Source organism: Pelodiscus sinensis, chromosome 1 (assembly GCF_052426305.1).
Source record: "Pelodiscus sinensis isolate ZL-2025 chromosome 1, ASM5242630v1, whole genome shotgun sequence".
In the NCBI taxonomy this organism is placed as follows: domain Eukaryota; kingdom Metazoa; phylum Chordata; order Testudines; family Trionychidae; genus Pelodiscus; species Pelodiscus sinensis.
The window spans coordinates 329,906,780-329,927,359 of record NC_143052.1 but is presented as its reverse complement, the minus strand read 5'-3'; the positions used below and the strand labels follow the sequence as shown (position 1 = coordinate 329,927,359).

The 20,580-nt window shown below is 43.1% G+C and overlaps 1 protein-coding gene across 8 annotated transcripts in view; it reads left to right on the top strand.

Annotated features, from left to right (window-relative positions):
- The window catches only part of FAT3 (FAT atypical cadherin 3), a 640,498-nt gene that overhangs the window by 266,483 nt on the left and 353,435 nt on the right, over positions 1 to 20,580 (top strand). For all 8 annotated transcript variants that reach the window (XM_025188675.3, XM_075919378.2, XM_075919376.2 and 5 more), the window contains exon 3: positions 12,305 to 12,619. In XM_025188675.3, coding sequence (XP_025044460.3) covers positions 12,305 to 12,619 — 315 coding nt within the window. The remainder of the gene's footprint in view (positions 1 to 12,304; positions 12,620 to 20,580) is intronic.

Below are 20,580 nucleotides of genomic sequence, written 5' to 3'. Positions count from 1 at the left end.
TATCAGATCAGGAGTCATACCTAGTGGTTAGAACAGGAGAATTGGCGTCAGGAGTCAGGAACAGAGCCATGGGATAGAACTGAAAAAACTTACAAAACAACAAATAGTTCTGCAGCACGTTAGAGACTAACAAAACATGTAGATGGTATCATGCGCTTTCGTGGGTACAATCCACTTCTTCAGATGAAAAGCGCATGATACCATGTACATATTTTGTTAGTCTCTAAGGTGCTGCAGAACTATTCATTTTTTATTTATTTTTTCAGTTACAGACTCACACTGGGTTACCTGGAGTGATGCCAGGTTGGGTCCACGGCAGGAGGCTGGGAACAAGCAGGCATGGGATCTGTTACAGCCATACGCGCATGCTTTCATCAGCTGCTGGTACTGCTGGATTTAAGAGCTGTTGGGCTGACTCTTCCAACCAGTCAGGCCGGCTGTGTTTGTTAGATTGCCCAGAGACTAGCTGTGCTGCAGTCCCAGATTCCTGACACTTGCTGTTTCAGTTTGACAAGATAGGGTTCACTTCTTGTCCTAAGCTGTTGTATGGGGTTTAGAGTTGCCAGGTGTCCAGTTTTTGACTGGAACATCTGCTCTGAAAGGAGGGACACTTGTGGCTTCCGTCACCCCCACTGACTGGTCCATTTAATGTTTGGTTGGCACAGAACTGCCAGGCTCCCCACTCAGCTCCACATGGCTCCTGGAAGCAGGCAGCATGTCCAGATCCTAGGTAGAGGGGGGCAATAGAGGGCGGAGTGGGGGCTGGCCCTGCACCTAGGAGCTGGTTGGTTGTGCCAGCCACTTCCTGGTAGCTGGCTGAAGTAAGCGCCACCTGCAGCCCTCACCCACTTCAGCATCCCAACCTCCTGCTCCAGCCTTAATCCTGAGTCCCCTCAAACATGCAAACTTCCTTCCGGAGCCCACACTCCCTCCCATGCCCCAACCTGGAGCCCTCTCCCATACTCTGAACTCCTTGGCTCGACTCCCACTTCCAGGCCAGAGGCCCCCTTGTGCACCCCAAATCCCTCCTCCCCTGAGCCTTCACCCCTTCCTGCACCCCAACACCGTGCCCCAGCCTGCTGAAAATGAGAGAGTGAATGAGGGTGAGGGAGAGCAAGTGACAGAGGATGATGGGATGGAGTGGGTGGAGACAGGGCCTCTGAGAAGGGTCAGGGCAAAGATGTTGGGTTTTGTGCAGTTATAAAGTTGGCAGCCCTGGAGGTTGATGTGTGCTATTAAACAGCTGCCATTCCAGAAGTGGTCATAGTGATGCTAAGTCCCACATGGTCACAGTTTTTGAAATGCTTTTGGATGGATACTGCTATATAAGTGTATTATTACTGAGAAGATGCTGCTTGCTTACCCTCTATTCGATCTCTGAGGGACTTCCCACATGCACTGTGCTGATGAGGTTACATCAATAATAGTACCTAACTGGGTCATGGGTAAGATAAATGCTGAGTTTACTATAGTTCCCTAGTTTTATAACCTTCACAGTTATATTGAATGTGTTGCTAAATGACTAATATAAATAGTAAGATCCTGTTAGTCAGTGCCATATTCTGGCAATGCACAGTGGTTAAAGTGATGTCACCAAAGAAATGGGATGTTATAGAGGCCATGAAATGGAGGTCTCTGGCTTTGGAGGACGTGAAAACCTGGAATTTTTTTTTCAAGTATTTTCCGCTCGCAACCCTGATTAACCCTGGTTAATTTGGTGCTTTCAAGAAATTGGTTCAAAGAACGCGATTGCTAGAATTTTCGTATCAGCGTGCAATCTTTAATACCCGTAGAAATTATATTAGTGAGAATTGGCTCCCGATTTCTCTTTTATAAAGCTGTCAAATGCAATATAGTAGCAAAAGCAAGGACTTCATGTTGATGCAGCATTAAATGTGTACAGTCAAAAGTGGCAAGAAGTAAGAGATTTAAGCTTCTGGCAGGAATGTTAACTAGCTTCCATTGCATGTTTCATATGGTTTACAGTGGTATGCCTTTACAATATAAACAATATAATACTAATCTATGCATTTAAAGAGAAAAATGACTTTAGAAAATTTTATACATGTACAACTTTGTATGGAGTTTTTGTTGTTTATGGGACCATTCCTTGGCATGATCTGATTCTCATTTCAATTTATGGGAGTTTTCCCCATTCATTTAAATGGTAGTTGGGTTAGCATTTTAATATGCACTACAATTTACAGATTATAATATATTAAAAGGGGGGAGGGGCGAATTTTCAGTCAGGAGCCAAGACGCAAGCCCCTAAATCCTGCTTTTAAACACCTTTAAGCACCTACATAAGTGGCATGATATTCAAACTTGCTGAAATGGGGGCAGTGGATTCTGCTTGCTATAGGCCATCTGCATGCTTGGGTTGGTTTCTGTGCTTACTGGGACCTCACTAACATTCAGAAGAGTAGCTAGGGGTTCATGACTTGAAGGGCCCTAAAGACAGATGGGAAACAGTACATGGGTTACCTTGTACTCCTGACTTCCAACAGCTTTAAATCAGGTCCTTATCATGCAAACCAGCTCTTGCAGTAGTTATCAAGAGCAGTCAGCATATTAACTGGACTGAAACTATTTACTTTTGTATATTGTATTGACAGTTTATCTCTAATGGAAATAATCAAACATCTACTGAAGGAGATAGACCAGTGTGGGGCAACCTAGGCCAGCGAGTGGGCCACATGAGTGGCCCTCCTTCATATCAGTGGGCCACAAGATTGTCATACCCAACATATGTCCTGGGAAGCATAGTTTTGCTAACTGCGCTTGTGTACCGAGAATTTACAGGATATGCTAATTGAACCATTGCAGCCCTTTGATTGGATGCAGAAGGAGTGCATAGCGCTCATCATGTTGTGTGCAATCAACGCACGCCTCCCTTCACCTACCCTTGCGTTAAGTGCATGTCACTTTTGTAATACCGGTAGGAATTTGGCAACCCTGAGCGTGGGCAACGGTAAACAAAACGTCTTGTGGGCCACATATAGAACCCCAGTGGGCCACTGGTTGCACACCACAGGTATAGACACTATTTTTATAAACATCAAGGCTTAGCTTATGAGAACTACCCAGGCGACAATTACCTGGGATAGGCATAATATTAGCTCTCTTTAAACCCTACATTTTCTTCCTTAATCTTCAGGAGAAAAATCTTATCTACAAATCATGATACTCTTTACTTTTTTAAAAGTGGGGTGCCTTAAAAGTTTTTTTCAATATAATCTTTACTTTCCAGTTTTTCAAAAATAGTATAATTGGTTAATGCCAGGAGTAGGAGCTAGGCCTGATCTTTGGGATTATATTTGTGAATCTCATGAAGAAAATCTGCAAAGCGACTTCATTATCTGCCTTCACATCCCTCGTTAAAACTCTTTTTTTTCTGTGATGGCTGCAAAAAACTTAACAGCAGCTGCTGGTCCGCTGAAACCACTGCTTGTCGTGCTGACCGTGTTTTCTCATTGTTTACTGCTACTCCCCTGTCTGCCTGTCTATCCATCTGATGTTCTTTTATCTTTGATTTTATGTTCCTCCTTCTTAGAATATGTGCCTCAGGCAGCATGTGACTGGGATTCATCACCATGTTTGGTCTACTGGTTGGATCATTACCTTCCACTACTTGGACCAGGTACCGACAGGGAGAGTGGTCTGACCACTGATCCATGGCTTGTAGTATGCCCCTTTAGGCAGGGACTATGTTTTGTTTCTGTGTGAATACAGCACCTACCATAATAGGATACTAGTCCATGACTAGGGCTCCTAGCCACTACAGTTATACAAATAATAAAATTAAGGCTTTTTTTTTAAGTTGTTAGCTTTTGTAAGATGTCATTATCCAAATAATCTTAAATTTATTTCTGCTAACAAGGAAACATTAGCAAGGAACAAGGCTTGAGTGACACGTGTTTTGTGGGTCTTTGAAGAGGCTTATGAGTAACTAGCCACATTTAAAAATTAATCTCTTTTTGGCGCGTGAACTTTGACGAAACAGAGTTTTATCATGTTGTTTATATTCATGCTTACTTTGGTGTAATGCAGTCACATGCTCATAAGCATTTTTATTTGGAGCCCTAGTGATTTTCTGGTTCCTAAATTGTTTGTGTTTGACCACTTTGAGTAAAGGTGGAGGAGTGAAATCCAGTTCTCGCATGCCGTAACAGTATTTCTTCTTGTTTGAATGAAGATCACTATGTTTATTCCACCTATGGGTGCCAGTGCACCTGAGTCCAGAAATGTTTGTTAGCAGCGTCCATTGACCTGCATGTGCATAGTGCGTCTACTCATGCCCCCAGCTGAGGGTATACTAGGTAAGATGCACCCAAATAAATTTTAGTCTTTAAGGATTCTATTTTGTTTGCCCAGATGCAGACTACCCCTCTGATAATGCATGCTGTATTTTATATTTTTCATCTTAGTGTAGTTTTTCAGTGTATGCCATAGGCAGGGATTTACCATTATCAATGGAGAAAATGGCTACCCCTGTCCCTTTTTTTTTTCTTTTTTGGCTGGTGAAAGAGAGAAGACTGGCCTCTAGGGGTACCTCTACACAGCAGCACTATTTTGGGATAACATTGTGAGTATCTTAACAGCAAGACGGTTATTTCAAAATATATTTGAAACAACGGGCTGTTTATTCCAGATTCCTGTAAATTTTGTTGCATAAGGAATAAGGAAGACACCAGAATAGCAATTTATTTCAAAATAAGTGCTGTGTAGACAGCTCCAAATTTCGAAATAAGCTGTTTTGAAATATACAATTTCATAGCTTATTTCAAGGTATGAAAAGTTGCACACAACCTTTGCAAAACTAACGGCTCTGCTGGCATGTTGCCAAGAGCCCAAGGGCTGTGTTTAATTTACAGAGAAATGTGCGTAGGATTTTAATCAGAGATAAATGCACATTGTTGTTGTTTTTCATTTATAATGTTCTTAGTTCACACAGTGATTTGAAAATCACACAGGTCAAATGTACTTTGAGGGCTGTAGTGAAAGGAAGGGAGGATAAAGGATGGTCTTTTTTCTGACTCTAGCGTCTTGGTATCTGGGTTTCTCTCTCTGTGATGATACCATATGCATTAGGGAATGAAACATCAGGCTTTTCGGGGCTTGCAAAGTTTTGTTTTCTATAGAAACGTTATAGGAAAAACGTAGTTACAAATCTAACAACTTCCACAGTGGATGGAACAAAAAGCCTTCTCGTATACTATCTATCTGGAACTCAGCTGTCATTTATAGAAATTTAGTGAGTCTTTCATAAAACATGGTGACAGTGGATGGGAACATTGTATGTCAAAGTGTTTTTCAAGTTCAGCTGAAAAAAGGTCTGAAAATAACTCAGACCTCTTTTACCACCATCCCCTACACTATAAAGAAAAGATTCTGTATTACTGATGATGATCCTTGACACATCTTGATTTGTTCACAACAGGGATGACTGCCTCACTTGTATTTCTCTTAAAATGTATTGGCAACTCAGACATGAATAATGTCATACCGCATCCATGAAAAAGCTTGTAGCTGAAAGCACAAATCTCGACTTCTCTCTACTTTTGTGGCCATTGAAAAAAAAGTTCCTTTATTCTGCAAATATTTTCACAGTTTTAACTACCTTGGATATAAGTTGTTGCTTGGGAGTAAAATAGTGGCTACGGCTTTGAAGAGGGCGAAATCTTCTCTGAGCCTCTGCATTCATACATATTCTCCACTCTTCCTTCCTTATTCATTCTCACTAATGCACAGCTGTTACAGCAGGGGTTCTTAATCTTTTTACCTTCACACGTCCCCTGAAAGTGAACTTCATGTTCACACTCCCCCCCCCGGAGCCATTTTGTGCACAGCCTAGCCCCGCCCCCTCACCTGACAGGAAGCTAAGGGGCGTGGCTAGGACTATAAGAACTCTGCCATGGAGCTCTGTCAGGGCTCAGCCTCTGTGGGAGACAGAGGCCTGCCCAGAGCTCCTGGATGACGAGGCTGAGACCTGGCCAGAGCTTCCCACAGCCGCCTTCCCTCAGGCCAGCAAAGGCTTCCCTGCCTGGGCCACCGAGGCCTGGCCAAGCCAGCCAGCAGGGCTACCCTCTGACCTAGAGGAACCCAAGGCTCTACTGCTCCTGGCGATTTGGAGGACCGGCCTGAGCTGAAGGCCTGGCTCGAACCCCGAGGCCTGCCTGAACCCTGGGACCTGGCGAATTAGCTGGACGCAGCCGACTGAGCTAATTCCCAAGTCCGACGGCTGGTGGTGCTGTGGGGTGAGTGACCCCGTTACAATGCCTAAATGAATAATATGAGCTTTTTACTTTGAACCTTTTCCTAACAAATTTACGTAATATTTGAAGATGAAAGTCAGCAATGCTCGCGTACTGTTATTGTAGTGTGTCGTCACATAGGCCTGACTGATTTGTACTGCTATTGTAGTGTGCCAATCTCTAGAAGTTAATAAGAAATGAATGTTTATAATTTTAATTCATAATATTAATTATGAAGAAATCTAAACTTTAGAATTTTATCCAGTGAGAAGGCAATTGCAATAAATTTTCTGGGAGGCACCTCACACCTCCCCTGTATCCCCTTCACACCTCCCCTGGGGAGGCGCACCTCACTGGTTAAGAACCCCTGTATTACAGGAATACATTCAAAACAAGGTTTGAATTGTCTAGTAGAATCTTTTCCACCTTCTAATGTCTGTGATAATATTATATCAACCACTCTGAGATATGCACACCGATTTCATGCCAATGAAGTGAACAGCACACATTGGTAGTGAAATGTCATCATTCAATTCCAGAGTTAAAACCACACTGAACTGGATCATTCTGAATGTCTGCAGGATGTCTAAGACCTTTCTTATGATTAGTTTCAGTCTAGATGATGTTCATCCCGCGGCGCCAGTTCTGCTTACCAAAAGTGGCCCACTAGGCACTCGCATTCCACGCCCGGCTCCACGCCAGCGAGCCGGGCTTCTTACCCATTTAAAGTTTGAGAATAGGTTGAGATCGTTTCGGCCCCAAGACCTCTAATCATTCGCTTTACGAGATACAACTGCGGAGACGGACGAGCGCCAGCTATCCTGAGGGAAACTTCGGAGGGAACCAGCTACTAGATGGTTCGATTAGTCTTTCGCCCCTATACCCAGGTTGGACGACCGATTTGCAAGTCAGGACCGCTACGGACCTCCACCAGAGTTTCCTCTGGCTTCGCCCTGCCCAGGCATAGTTCACCATCTTTCAGAAGATGATGTGGCATTGGTTAACATTTGAGAAGTTTTCACATCTATAGAGCTTAGACGTTTTAAAATAAAGTTCTCTTTCTGTTGAAAGGTGGGGTGGGAGAAGGCACCAGTAGATCACAGCAAACATCAGATGGGCTGTTAGTTGTCCCCTGGATCCTGATCCAAAGCCCAGTGAAATTAATGGAAAGGCTCCTGTGACTTCATTGTGCTTTGGCTCAGGTATTAGGAACAAAGGCCATGTCCAGACTCAGGGGTTTTTTCGGGAAAAGTAGCCTTTTCCCGAAAAAACTTCCCCTGCGTCCAGACTCAAGCCGTGTTCTTTCAAAATTATTTCGAAAGAACGCGGCTTTTCTTTCGATGGCGGTAAACCTCGTTTCACGAGGAAGAACGCCTTCCTTCGAAAGTTCCTCTTTCGAAGGAAGGCGTTCTTCAATGTAAAGAGGCCGTCTTCGAAAGAGAGCATCCAGACTCGCTGGGTGCTCTCTTTCGAAAAAGCGGATTTTTCTTTCGAAAGATCCGCCTGCAGTCTAGACGCGATCTTTCGAAAGATGCTGTTTCGAAAGAAGCCTGCAGTCTAGACATAGCCTAAGTGGATCCTGTAGATGTTTCTGTAGCAGTAATAAATGTGGAAGAAACTATTGGGCTTCACTTGGGAGCACTCTTGTGGGGAGTTCCAAAAGACTGTGTTAGCAGAGGATATGGGGAGGAGCCCCATTTAGAAAACATCCAAATAAAAGCGGATAAACTTTAGCCTGTTTCTCAAGTTCTGGTTTCGTGGTAGGTGAAATGACAAGACATACCAAGTAAAGGAAATTAATCTGTAGCTGAAGCATTTCAATAAATCATTTTAAAAATCCATTGGAAAATACCTGTTGGCTGTTGCCAATGCTCATTTTGTGATTCTTTCCCTCTAATATGCAGAAGTGCAAAGTTACTATTAACAGCAGTCATAAAATTAAGTAAGGTCTCAGAAAATACATTTATTGTCACCTCAATACTAGTGGAATTCAGCTTCATAAACAGCCGTTAATTTCCCTGCACATTCCCCTGCTCTCCTTGGGAAAAGAAAAATCAATCATTTCAATTTCTGTTAAAGTATCTCAAATAATACCTCTTGACTTTTTGATAAATTAACATATCTGTGGCTATTTATTCTGCTTCTCTTTTCGTTATCCCTTCCAAGTTGGATTTATTTATTTGTTTGTTTATTCCCAGAGCATGTTGTTTATTATGGGCTCTTTTCATTTGCAGAATGTCATTTCTCTTCTGGACTTCTAGGTATTTCCATCACTCTTCACTACATATTTCATTCAGGTTTCGACAGAAAGTCATTATGTGGCAAAGCTTGCTGACAAGGGATATTTAGAATAGACTCTCCCTTTGTCCTGAAGCACTGTGTTACTTCCTTGTGTTAGGTGATTAATGTATCTGATCAGTAAGGACATGGGCCTGATGTTGCTGCCAAATGTTTTTATATTGCTGGAATTCATGCCATTTGCTCCCTCGCTATCTGTGGTTGGGATTGAAATTCTAGGGAGCTCTTATCATATAGGATGTTCACAGTAAAAGAGGTTTTGGGTTTTTTTGTATTTAAAAACTTTTAAAGTGCAGAAGTGAGTTGGTAGCCTTAGTATACTCCATAGTGGACAAGTATTCATACTTCAAAACCCTCTACTAACTCACTGTGTGGGCACTCTAGTCTCTCCAGTGTCAAGCAGAAATCAGTGGGGAGGGTGCTGGATATGTCACAGTTTCAGGGCAACTGCACCTGCATTTTCACCTCCATGGCCTGTCGAGGGCATCCACTTAGAGCTGGGGCAAGGAATTTTTTTTCAGAGAGTGGCCACTGACTCTTTAAAAAAAAAAATTACACCATCCAAAAATCAAAAACACCCTTACCAGTGAGAAGCCAAGAAAGAAAACCTGAACCACCAAACCCCCTCATTATTCACTTGCTCCCAATACTCCCAAAGTGGAAAGCAAAAAACCCCAAACCCAAACCTCACTCATACTTTGCTTAACACGCACCATGCTCCAGCCCTGTGGGCGGGAGCATGTGCTGAGGCTCAAGGCTTGAGCCGGATCAAATTAAACTGTAGGTTTCCCACCATTGATTTAGGATTTTCTGGCTCCCAACTGCTACTTCTCCTGAGTTGAGATCCACGTCTCACTCTCTCCTGACCAGGGATTTTAAAGCTGCTCAGCGCTCTGATCTACACGGATATGTCTAGCAAACAGTCTACCTAAAACTCCGGGCCTGCACTTTGCTTTCTCGAAGGGCAATGACGAGTGTATTGCTCACAATTACAAGTTATCACATAGCTCCACCTAAGCAAGCTCATTTATTCTTAAACTAAGTTACCTCTCCTGCAACACATTCTCTCCTTAAAGGCAATGCACAGCAGTGGCGTAGTGAGAGGGGAGCGAGAGGTGGCAGCTGCCCCCGGGCACTAGGGTAGGGGAGGTGCCAATTTAGTTCCCCTCTGCTCCCCCTGTCATCCCTCGGCTCGCCTGCTCGTCCTCCACCTGATGCCGGTGGCTGGAGCCTCCTCCCTGCCTCTCCTCCCCCAGCCCAACCCTCCTCCATCTCTGCCGGTGGGTTAGTGCATGCGGAGGCCCAGCCCCAAACTGGAGGGGGTGGGAGAAGATGTGGTACAAGCTCTCCCCCCTCCTCCCAGGGTTGGGCTCAGCCATGCACCAGGTTCGGGGCATTTGCCCCCGAGCATATAACACCCTTGCTACACCTCTGAAGCAAAGTGAAGTGGGTGAGCAGAGCCACTTCTTAGCCACAGTGCTGGTCTCTCCAGTTTGGTGTGAGGGTGGGACCATGGATTTGTCCCCTTCCACACACGCCACTAGAGCTAGTACTGGAGAACTAGATTTAACCCGTTTAAAAGGATAATCGATATCTCACTGCAACAGGCTGGAATCGTGATTGAGTCAGGCTTTTCCTTGGGACTCCCACTGGAGCACAGACTTTCTACCCGAATCAACACCCATAAAAAATGGCTGGTTTGGCTCCAAGGCACAAGTGCAGCCCTGAATTTGTAAAGGATGACTCATATCTCTTCTGATTAGCTTAATAATTGTATAAGTCTTCAGGCTGCTATGGAAAAGTCTTGTGCTCTATGAGGTATTCAAAAACAGACCATTAGTGTTGGCCCATGAACAGAACTGCCTCCTGAATGATAAACGGATGCATTTAAACTCCTTATCTAATACAAAATGCATCTGTGGCCAAATCCAAGATTCTTGTGTTACCATCCTGCCCTATAGCTTCTTCACTAATTCTTCTCTGTTAGCAGCATGACTTACATTGCTCCAAACTGTTCTTGTAAATATAGCTCATTCTCACGGTCAGCTGCATTGATGTTTCTGCCAGAATTTTAGCATTGGGTTAAGGTAACTGAATGGTCTCTGTATACACTCCAAAGTGGTGGAAAAAATACAGCTGAAAGTGTTTATTTTGGTACTATTGCACTGTCACTACATGTTTGTCACTCTTTAAACACAGAGTCTGCTCTGAAGTCAATAGGAAGTTAGATTCTGAAATTAGGATTGCACCTATGTAAGAAATTCTGTGCCACAGGAGTGGACATTTTAAGGGCCCTATGATGCTTTTACAGAAGTCCATGTAGTACGTGTTACTGATTTCAGTGGAAGAGAAAAGGGTCCGTATGTCACTTTAGACTGAATTGAAGGTGGATGGATGGATTTTGGAGAAGAAAATGCATGGGGTATGGTTAGGGCCCTACCAAATTCATCGTACATTTTGCTCAGTTTCATGGCCACAGGATTTTATAACTCCTAAATGTCATGATTTCTGCTATTTAAATTTGAAATTCCGCTGTGTTGTAACTGTAGGAGCCTTGACCCAAAAGGGAGTTGTGGTAGGATCCCAAAGGTTATCGTAGGTGTGTTGCAGTATTGCTGCCTTTACTTCTGAGCAGCTGCTGGCAGCAGCATTGCCATCAGAACTGGGCAACTGGAGAGCGGCGGTGGCTAGCCGGGAGTCCAGCTCTGAAGGCAGAGCTGCCAATAGCAGCAGTGCGGAAAAAAGGATGGCAGGTATGGTATTGCCACCCTTATTTCTGTGCTGCCGCTGACAGGGTGCCATCCTCAGTGGGGTACTCAGCCACCAGGCATTGCTCTCCAGCTGCCCAGTTCTGAAAGCAGTACAGAAATAAATACCACAGCCTCCCCAAAATAATGTTGTGTCCCCCCTACAGTTCCCTTTTGGGTCAGAACCCCAATCAGTATATCAGAGGTTAAAGGCATAGAAAATACCAGATTTCATTGTAGGAGACCAGATTTCTCAGACCACACCATGTTTTTATGATCATGAATGAGGTAGGGTCCTAGGTACAGTTGAATATGTGCTAAAGGGTGGCAGTTCTACATAGTCACTCAGAGTGGGTAGGAAACCTAGTGACATTTTCTATCCTCAGGAGACAGAGTATTTGACCCTTGATTAAATAAAGAGTTTGATAGGTTTCAATGGCAAATCGTTTTATTTGCTACCATTCATGTTTCAGACTGTCGATTAGCTGGGACATATACAGTGAGTGGCAAGTTATCACTGTTTTAATTTTAAAGCAATGTCAGTATTATAATCTTCATCCACTGTCTGTTTCAATGTCAGTATAGCTCTTCTGTAGTGACCTCTAAGAGAGCCTTTTCAGAAGGGGAACTGTCTTCTTGACATCAGTTGTGGTCACCTGATGCCGTCGTTCTCAACCTGTGGCCTATGGGCTGCTTGTGGCCCAATCAGCACATAGCTGCAGCCCACGTGACATCCTCAGGGCCATACAGGTGTTATGTGGCCAGTGTTTCCTCAGCTTTTCCTTACGGTAAGGATGGAGGTGTTGAACAGCATTTGAGAACAGATGGCTGAGGATAGATTCCTAGTGTCATAGTGTCCATATGTATGTTTAATGATTTAGTCATTTTTGTAATTGATATGTTTTATACATATGTGTCATACACTCCTGCTAAACACCAAGTGAAGATGCACCTTTCATTGTCTTTGAGTAACACATAATACTCTGCTTACTGTCTTTCCTGCAGGAGTTATATATACTGCGGATGTCCTTGACCGAGAGACAACCAAATCCTACTGGCTAACAGTGTATGCAACTGATCGTGGTGTTGTCCCACTCTACACTACCATTGAGGTCTATGTGGAAGTTGATGATGTGAATGACAATGCCCCTCTGACCTCTGAACCCATTTACTATCCGGCTGTCACGGAAAACTCCCCAAAGGATGTATCTGTCATTCAGATCCAGGCCCAAGATCCCGACTCAATCACCAATGAAAAACTGACATACAGGATTACAAGTGGAAATCCTCAGAACTTCTTTGCTATCAATCCAAAAACAGGTAATGAGATCCCACTCCATTTTGTTTCTTGGTCAATTCACATCCTGTACAGAACTGTTTTCTCTCTGTATCTCTTGCATTGGACTCTTCAGAAGATGGGTTAAAGAGTTTTTTTTTAAAAAATGCTCAGGGAAAATTGTTGCGCATTTTTTCCCCAACAGTCAAGTTTCAATTTCACAGTTGATTAACTAGCACGACAGTAACCATAGCTGCCGTGTAAGGATCATGATGTCGTTGTATACACCTTTGTGACCATAAACACCTACACTGGCAGAGGATACATCACAATGTTTTCTGTGTGCTTTTATGATGCTATTTTTCTTACTCATTTTTTCATAGTTTCTTAGTATTACCCATCAACTTCACCTGAAGGATGGGACTTTGCTGGGCTAAATACAATTAATGCAGCTAAGGAAGATTTACCGGTGGACTTGAGCTGTTATAGTTTATGGGACAAAATGCCATAGCCCATATGGTTGTAGACTGAAAGGGTTGGGGAAGGGATGGGTTGGAATGGCAGAGGCAGGTTCTGGCTGGGAGGCACTTACCAGGAGAAACCTGAGGCAGACTGTCTGCTGCAGGCATGTGGCTCTGTACTGGACTGGATTGGGAGATGTGGAGAGAGAGGGGGAACAAGGAGGGAGAGAGAATGCTTCCTACACTGCCCTCACTCCCAGCAAAAATACTCAGCTCCTGTTATCTAGAAATGGAGAGACTGGCCAATGGGAGCTAAGAGACTTTGCTGGGGGGAAGCGCGAACAACATGACAAGTCTCCCTCCTCGCTCCCCAGCCCTCTAGAGCAGAAAACAGCTGGCTTTTTAAAGTGTGAGCTGTCTCTGCCTAAGAGTTCCGGCAGTGCAGCTGCGGGTTGGATGCAGCCTGCTGGGAAGCCTCTTGCCCACGCCTGCTGTAGACTGCACAAGTCCAGATTTGTCAAGTGCAAGTTATTGAGCTCAATACAAGAGTTAACTGGATGCAATTTTAGACATACATTGTACAGCAGGTCAGGCTACCTGATCTAATGGTCTTTGGGTCCTTAATCTACACAGACTAATACCAGCTGGGGTTCTGAGCATGTGAGATGTTACAGATATGATGCTATCATTGCGATGTGGCTATTCTTCTGAGTTGCACTGAAGTCACCTGTTAGCTTACCCGAGTCCCAGTTCAGCAGAACACTTAAGCACATACACACTGATATCACTGGGCTTTTGCATGTGCTTAAAAGCTTTGATGAAGAAGGCTGCTGTAAGTGCCACACCTTAGTTGGAAGACCAAGAATTAGCACACAGGAATAGAAAAGAATGGCATAGGTGGTTGAGCCTGGACTACTTTTGTTATCCTGCATGAATAAGGATAAGATAAGATAACGAGCCTTGTGGATAAGGGAGAAGCGGTGGATGTCATATACCTAGACTTTAGTAAGGCATTTGATACGGTCTCGCATGATATTCTTATTGATAAACTAGGCAAATATAACTTAGATAGGGCCACGATAAGGTGGGTGCATAATTGGCTGGATAACCGTAGTCAGAGAGTTGTTGTTAACGGTTCTAAATCCTGCTGGAAAGGGATAACAAGTGGAGTTCCTCAAGGGTCTGTTTTGGGACCCGTACTGTTCAATATCTTCATCAATGATGTAGATATTGGGATAGAGAGTACGCTTATTAAGTTTGCAGATGATACCAAACTGGGTGGGGTTGCGACTTCTTTGGAGGATAGGGACATAATTCAAAATGACCTTAGCAAGTTAGAGAAATGGTCAGAGGTAAACAGGATGAGGTTTAATAAAGAGAAATGCAAAGTGCTCCACTTAGGAAGGAACAATCAGTTCCATACATACAAGATGGGAAGCGACTGTCTAGGAAGGAGCATGGCGGAAAGGGATCTAGGGGTCATAGTGGACCACAAGTTGAATATGAGTCAACAGTGTGATGCTGTTGCAAAAAAAGCAAATATGATTCTAGGTTGTATCAACAGGTGTGTTGTAAGCAAAACTCGTGAAGTCATTCTGCCGCTCTACTCTGCACTAGTTAGGCCTCAGCTGGAGTACTGTGTCCAGTTCTGGGCGCCACATTTCAAGAAAGATGTGGAGAAATTGGAAAGGGTACAGAGAAGAGCGACAAGAATGATTAAAGGTCTAGAGAACATGACCTATGAAGCCAGGCTTCATGAACTGGGCTTGTTTAGTTTGGAAAAAAGAAGATTAAGGGGGGACAAGATAGCGGTTTTCAAATATCTAAAAGGGTGTCACAAGGAAGAAGGAGAAAATTTGTTCCTCTTGGTTTCTGAGGACAGGACAAGGAGTAATGGGCTTAAAGTGCAGCAGGGGAGGTTTAGATTGGACATTAGGAAAAAATTCCTAACTGTCAGGGTGGTCAAATATTGGAATAAATTGCCAAGGGAGGTGGTGGAATCTCCCTCTCTGGAGATATTTAAGAACAGGTTAGATAGACATCTGTCAGGGATGGTGTAGACGGAGCTTGGTCCTGCCTTGAGGGCGGGGGGCTGGACTCGATGACCTCTTGAGGTCCCTTCCAGTCCTATTATTCTATGATTATTCTATGATTCTATGAATGCTGCTGCAGAATGGACACCCTATTGTGTTTATCAAGCTGCCTCCCATCTATTCTCTGCCTTGCAAACCTCCCTAGCCTGATGTGCAATTGACAGCACATTCTGTGGCCACAAAAGTGGTAGCATATTTCATAGCAATAGGCAGAGATTTTTCAAAGCAGTGTGGACTTTCCACACCTCCCCCTCCCTATGCCTCTGTTCATTCTAATGAAGGAAGCCTGCATGGCCAAATGCCTCTTGCACTGCTTTTAAATAAACTTCACTCCGCTTTTTTTAAGGACTTACATCTGTTAGCTTTCAAGTAGAAAAGGAGCAAAACGAGAAGGTGTATGCGCACTCCACGGTATATACAGTCAGTTGTGAGCAATAACAGGTGGTAAATAACTTTCAGTATTTGGCCAGGCAGCCTATATGTAGTAAAAGAATCAGTGGAATTCTTTGCAGGCATAACCCTACAGGGCTGGCCTTAACAAGTGCTCTCACTTGTGTATCTGCTACATTTACACAACCTAAGGCCCAAATCACACCCCTTCCCATGATAAGGAATGGGAGAGGAGGATTAATCCATCAGTCCTGCCTCCAAATCCCCATTGTGAAAGAAACCCCACTGAGCTGGATTGTAATAATGCATTTGCTTCCCCTGCATTGGCTCCCCAAATCTTGCAGCCCAGTCTGTTCAGTGGAACTGCACTTCCTCTGATGCCAAGCACACTGGAGCAGGGACCATCTTTTTGTTCTGTGTTTAGACGGCAACTTGTACAGTGAGGTTCAGGTTCAGCAAGATGGCTACAGTTATACAAATAGTAATGAAAATAGCTAGAAGAGAGCCGCCGATCAGTGAAGCAGGACTGTTTCTTCTCACAGGGGTGCCTCCTTTCTTTTCAACAGGGAGTGCACTTTGAAGCTTGCTGTGCTTAGTTTTACAAGGTAAAACTATCACATGGCTGGAACTTAGAGGCTTCAGCCATTCCCCTCTAATCCCTCCAAACTCTGAGATCTTGTAGTGCTGACGGCAAATAAAACTTTTATTAAAACTTTTAATATTTAACATTTATATTTCACTGGCTCAGGAAGGACCTTATTGTGCTATGGGAACCCTCTGGCTAGTGTATGATTTGCAAAGGACTATGTACATGTGGGCTACATCTGCTCCTGTTGTGACACCTACTTAAAGACAAATAAAAACTCTGAAATCTTGGCAGGATTCCTCCTCAACCCCTCCCCTCAAAAAAGTTCTTCTGTGGATGGATTGATGGCATATGTATGTAGTGGTTCTGTGGTGCTGAGAAAGGAGGCTTTCAGTGTTAAAGCTGGGGATTGGAATCACAGTCTCATTAATTATTGAAGTGCTGTGGGGTTTAGCTGCACAGTTCTTGGTGACAGCAATGGGAGAGAGCCGAGAGAGAGACATACAGTGTTAGCTTTAGTAAGTAGCCTTCAGCTAGCTGCCCAAGCTACTTTTAAATCTCTCTCAAACCACAATTTTTTTCTCACTGATACTGTTTTTATAAGAAACAAGTTCACAGTTATGGTGTTTTCTAGTAATTAAGAAATATATTTATAATTTTCCACTATATACTGAAGAAACTTGTCTTAGACTGTTGTGTAGCATGCTGGCTTTATATGCTATCTGACATTCCGCAAAGCTGTAATTTATGTAGTTCTTTGCAAGGCAGACTTATATGCTGCAATATGTTGTAAAATAAGTAAAGATTAAAATGTTTAATATGAACCAAGATATAGCACAGTTGGTGATGTGGCAGTCTAAGTCAGTAGTGTTTGTGTGTTCCTGTCTCAGAATAAGACTATTCAGCTATGCCCTGCGGATCAATACAGTTCTAAAATGTTAGCAATAATAATCTTTCATCTATGACTAGTCAGGCTTTGTGGGTGGAAATTAAAGTAGTGCCAAATTTAGGCCTCTACTGACATGGAAAGGAGTCACTGAGTATTCTTGCACACAAATCATAAATTCAACAAATCTTGGCTTTGTTTTGTGGTGTGTGGATTGTGCCATATTTCCATAGAATCACTTCTGGTTTTATAGTGCTGTTTCTATACACTCAGTTCACCCATTCATACATGGCCAAGTTTTCCACCTTCTCTTTCTTCTAAGCTTGACTTCATCCTCTTCAGTGCTTATGCCAGTCATATACACGTGTATAATGTTGATGGGATGGGTTTGCAAGTACCTATCCATATGTTTATATTACACCAGAGAATATCATACACTCATCACCATAGTATATGGACCTCTGGTGAGGTATGCCATTGGGATGCTGGAGATTTTGGTTTGATTCTTGGCTGCGCCTCAGGCTTTTGGCAAGTGATTTAAGGTGAGATTTTTTATGGGGTATTTTGGTGCGGACTTAGTGTGCAGATCGTTACTTAAAGAGATTTTCCAAGTCCCAAGGCTCCTCGCTCCTGTTGAAAACAGTGGGAGTCAGGTGCTCAGGCATTTTTTATTACCCCATGCAGTGCCTCTCTGCATCCTTAGATACCAGGTATGTTAAGAACCATATCATAGGGTAACCTCTGAAAATCTCAGTAGTTACACGGTTACCCATGCTGCAAAGCTTTATACTGCAGATCCCATAGCAAAGCCTCCCCAGGAGCAGGGCAATCAGCCCTTACCAGCCCAGCTCCTGGCCTTCTCCCCGGGAGTGTAGCAGGATGCTTTTGCCCATCCGGTTCCCAGGGAGCGGAATTTGCTGAGTGTAATCAATACTGTTAACTGATAAACATCTACTTATCGGTTCAATGGTTAGTCATTTATTCTCAAACATCCCTACTTGATACCTTTAACTAGTTGGTCCGTAGCCCTTTGCTTCCTATCTGTAAAATGGAAATGATAGTAGTCAAGGTGTCTCTCACATCTCTGTACAGAAGAAGCACTCAAAGGCAAAGATTTCTGAAGTTTATAGGCAGCGCCTTGTAAAATGGAGCCCTCTTCTTGGCTGTAGGCGCTGATGAAGTACAAATAAAAATACTATCAATTTAGTTCACTCTAAAGTGAGACTTCCCCTCCCCCTCCTGGATGAGGAAATCTTCCTCAGAGCAAGAATCACAGAGTGAAGACTTCATCCAGATGGTCATGACAAATAGGAAGGCATTAGCGCAGTCCTAAAGTTTTTCTGATGTTTTGGGGATTGGCATATGAGACCCCACCCATTCTCGCCTCTTGTAGATTGTGCTCTGACAGAAGAGGATGAAGAGGAAATTATGACCCTGAAAAGTCACTTCTTCCAGGTCCTTGCTCCAGAGTATATGTTTTTGTGTGGATGTCACAGCTGGCTCCAGTAACCCTTGTTTCTACACCTGAGAGGAAAAAGACAAAAAGAAACTGTCAAAACACAGCAGGCATTTTGAGGCAAATGCTTCCTCAAATTTACATTCCTCCTTTCATGTCCTAGATTTTGTTACATTGTATAGCTAAGTGGCAACCAGCGGGCTGTGATGTGCTGATATGTGTAAGTACAGGCACCAAGCCGATAATGTAGTACATGAGTGTGTATGAAATCATAAATCATCTATGCTCTCTTTCAGGGAGCTACTAAAGGTTGATTTTTCCTGTAGAACAATGAATGGTGTTCACTTAATTTAACAAGGCTAACAGGACATCTCTGACTTTTACTGATTTATTGTGCAGAGGTTGTTTAAATTCAATATTGACCTTTTTCATGGATAGACGTGAACTTCAAATAGGAAAGGACAAATGGTAGCTGCAGCATGGACATGGTCAAAATAAGGAAACATGTTCAAACTAGTTTTGTAGACACCTGTACTTAAAATGGCAATGAATGTGTCTCCACGATTAGTGCTGCTCAGCAAGTGCATTTGCATATGTATGATGAAGAGGTAACGTTTTCAAAAGCACGTTAGTACCCAACTCCCATTGATTCCAATCTCAGTTAGGCACATAGGCACTTATTGAAGATGTAATTAGGGGGCTACCTGCCCTCAAATCTGTCCCCTTGTCTTATTTTCAAAAGTGACTAAGGGCCAGACTTACATAGGTTTTTAGGCCTCTAAAAATGCAGATAAAAGCATTAGTAAAACCTGTCACGTTAGGTTACTAAGTACATTGGTAAATCTGACCCCTAAGCAGTAAGGTTCCTAACTGCTTCGGGAGTTAAGCTTCTAAGATATTTGAGCACCTTTTAAAAATGTACCCATAGTATCATCCTTTTTCATGGCTAGACTCATCACACCCACATGCAGGTTTGCCTTCTTGGCCTGTCCTCCCTGCAGGGGGTAGAGCTCAGTCTTACTTTGACACAGGGATATGTCTAGACTACAATCCTCTGTGACCAGAGGGATGTAAATTAGACATACCGAAATTGCTAATGAAGCGGGGATTTAAATATCCCGCGCTTCATTAGAATAAAAATGGCCACCGCTTTTTGCTGAGATGGCAATTTGCCGGCAAAAAGCAGCAGTCTAGACGGGGATCGGTCGACAAGGAAAGCCTTTTCCGACTGATCCTGTAAACCTCGTGGCACCCTCTGGCGACAGAGGGATGTAGTCTAGACATACCCTTAGGGTGTGTCTAGACTACAGTGTTTTTATCGAAAAAAGTGGCCTTTTTTTGAAAAAACTTCCCCTGCGTCTAGACTGCTACCGCGTTCTTTCAAAAGTAAATCAAAAGAACGCGGCAGTTTTTTAGACCGAGGAAAACCTCATTTTATGAGGAATAACACCTTTTTTCGAAAGCTCTCTTTCGAAAAAAGGCGCTATGTAATGCAAACTGTGCTTTTTCGAAAGAGAGCATCCAGACTGTCTGGGTGCTTTTTCAAAAGTACTGGTTGTAGTCTAGACGCCTTTTTTTCGAAAGAGGCTTTTTCGAAAGTATCTTTCAAAAAAGCCTCTTTTGAAAGAGGCTTGCAGTCTAGACGTAGAGTTAATATGAGGCAAGTAAATAAACTTCATGAACTCATGGGATACATCTGTGTGTATTTATAGGTGCATATGGATATAAAATCATAGAGTGAAAGATAAAAACAGACAAGAACTTTGGTGTTGTGTGAAGTGTCAATCTTGAATTTCTAATCATTACTAGAAGTGCAGTGAGGGAAGAAAACTGTTGGAAATTCCATGGCCATGCTGAAGAGTTAACATTGAAGCTAGTATCAATTATCTTTGAGAAGATGGTAGAAAAAGATAAAATAAATCAGAGGAGAGAGTTATAAAAAAAGATTGATTAGGGCCGTAAATTCTTATTTTTATTTCATGTATGTAGGTGTTAATTTCACAGCGGAGTATAGCAGTAATTTACTGCACTGATTTATTACTTTTTAGTGCTCTGAAAGAAATGATGAATTTTAGTTCAAACCATTACTTTTTTTGGGTGGGGAGGGAAGAAGGAGAGAAGAAGGGACAGTTC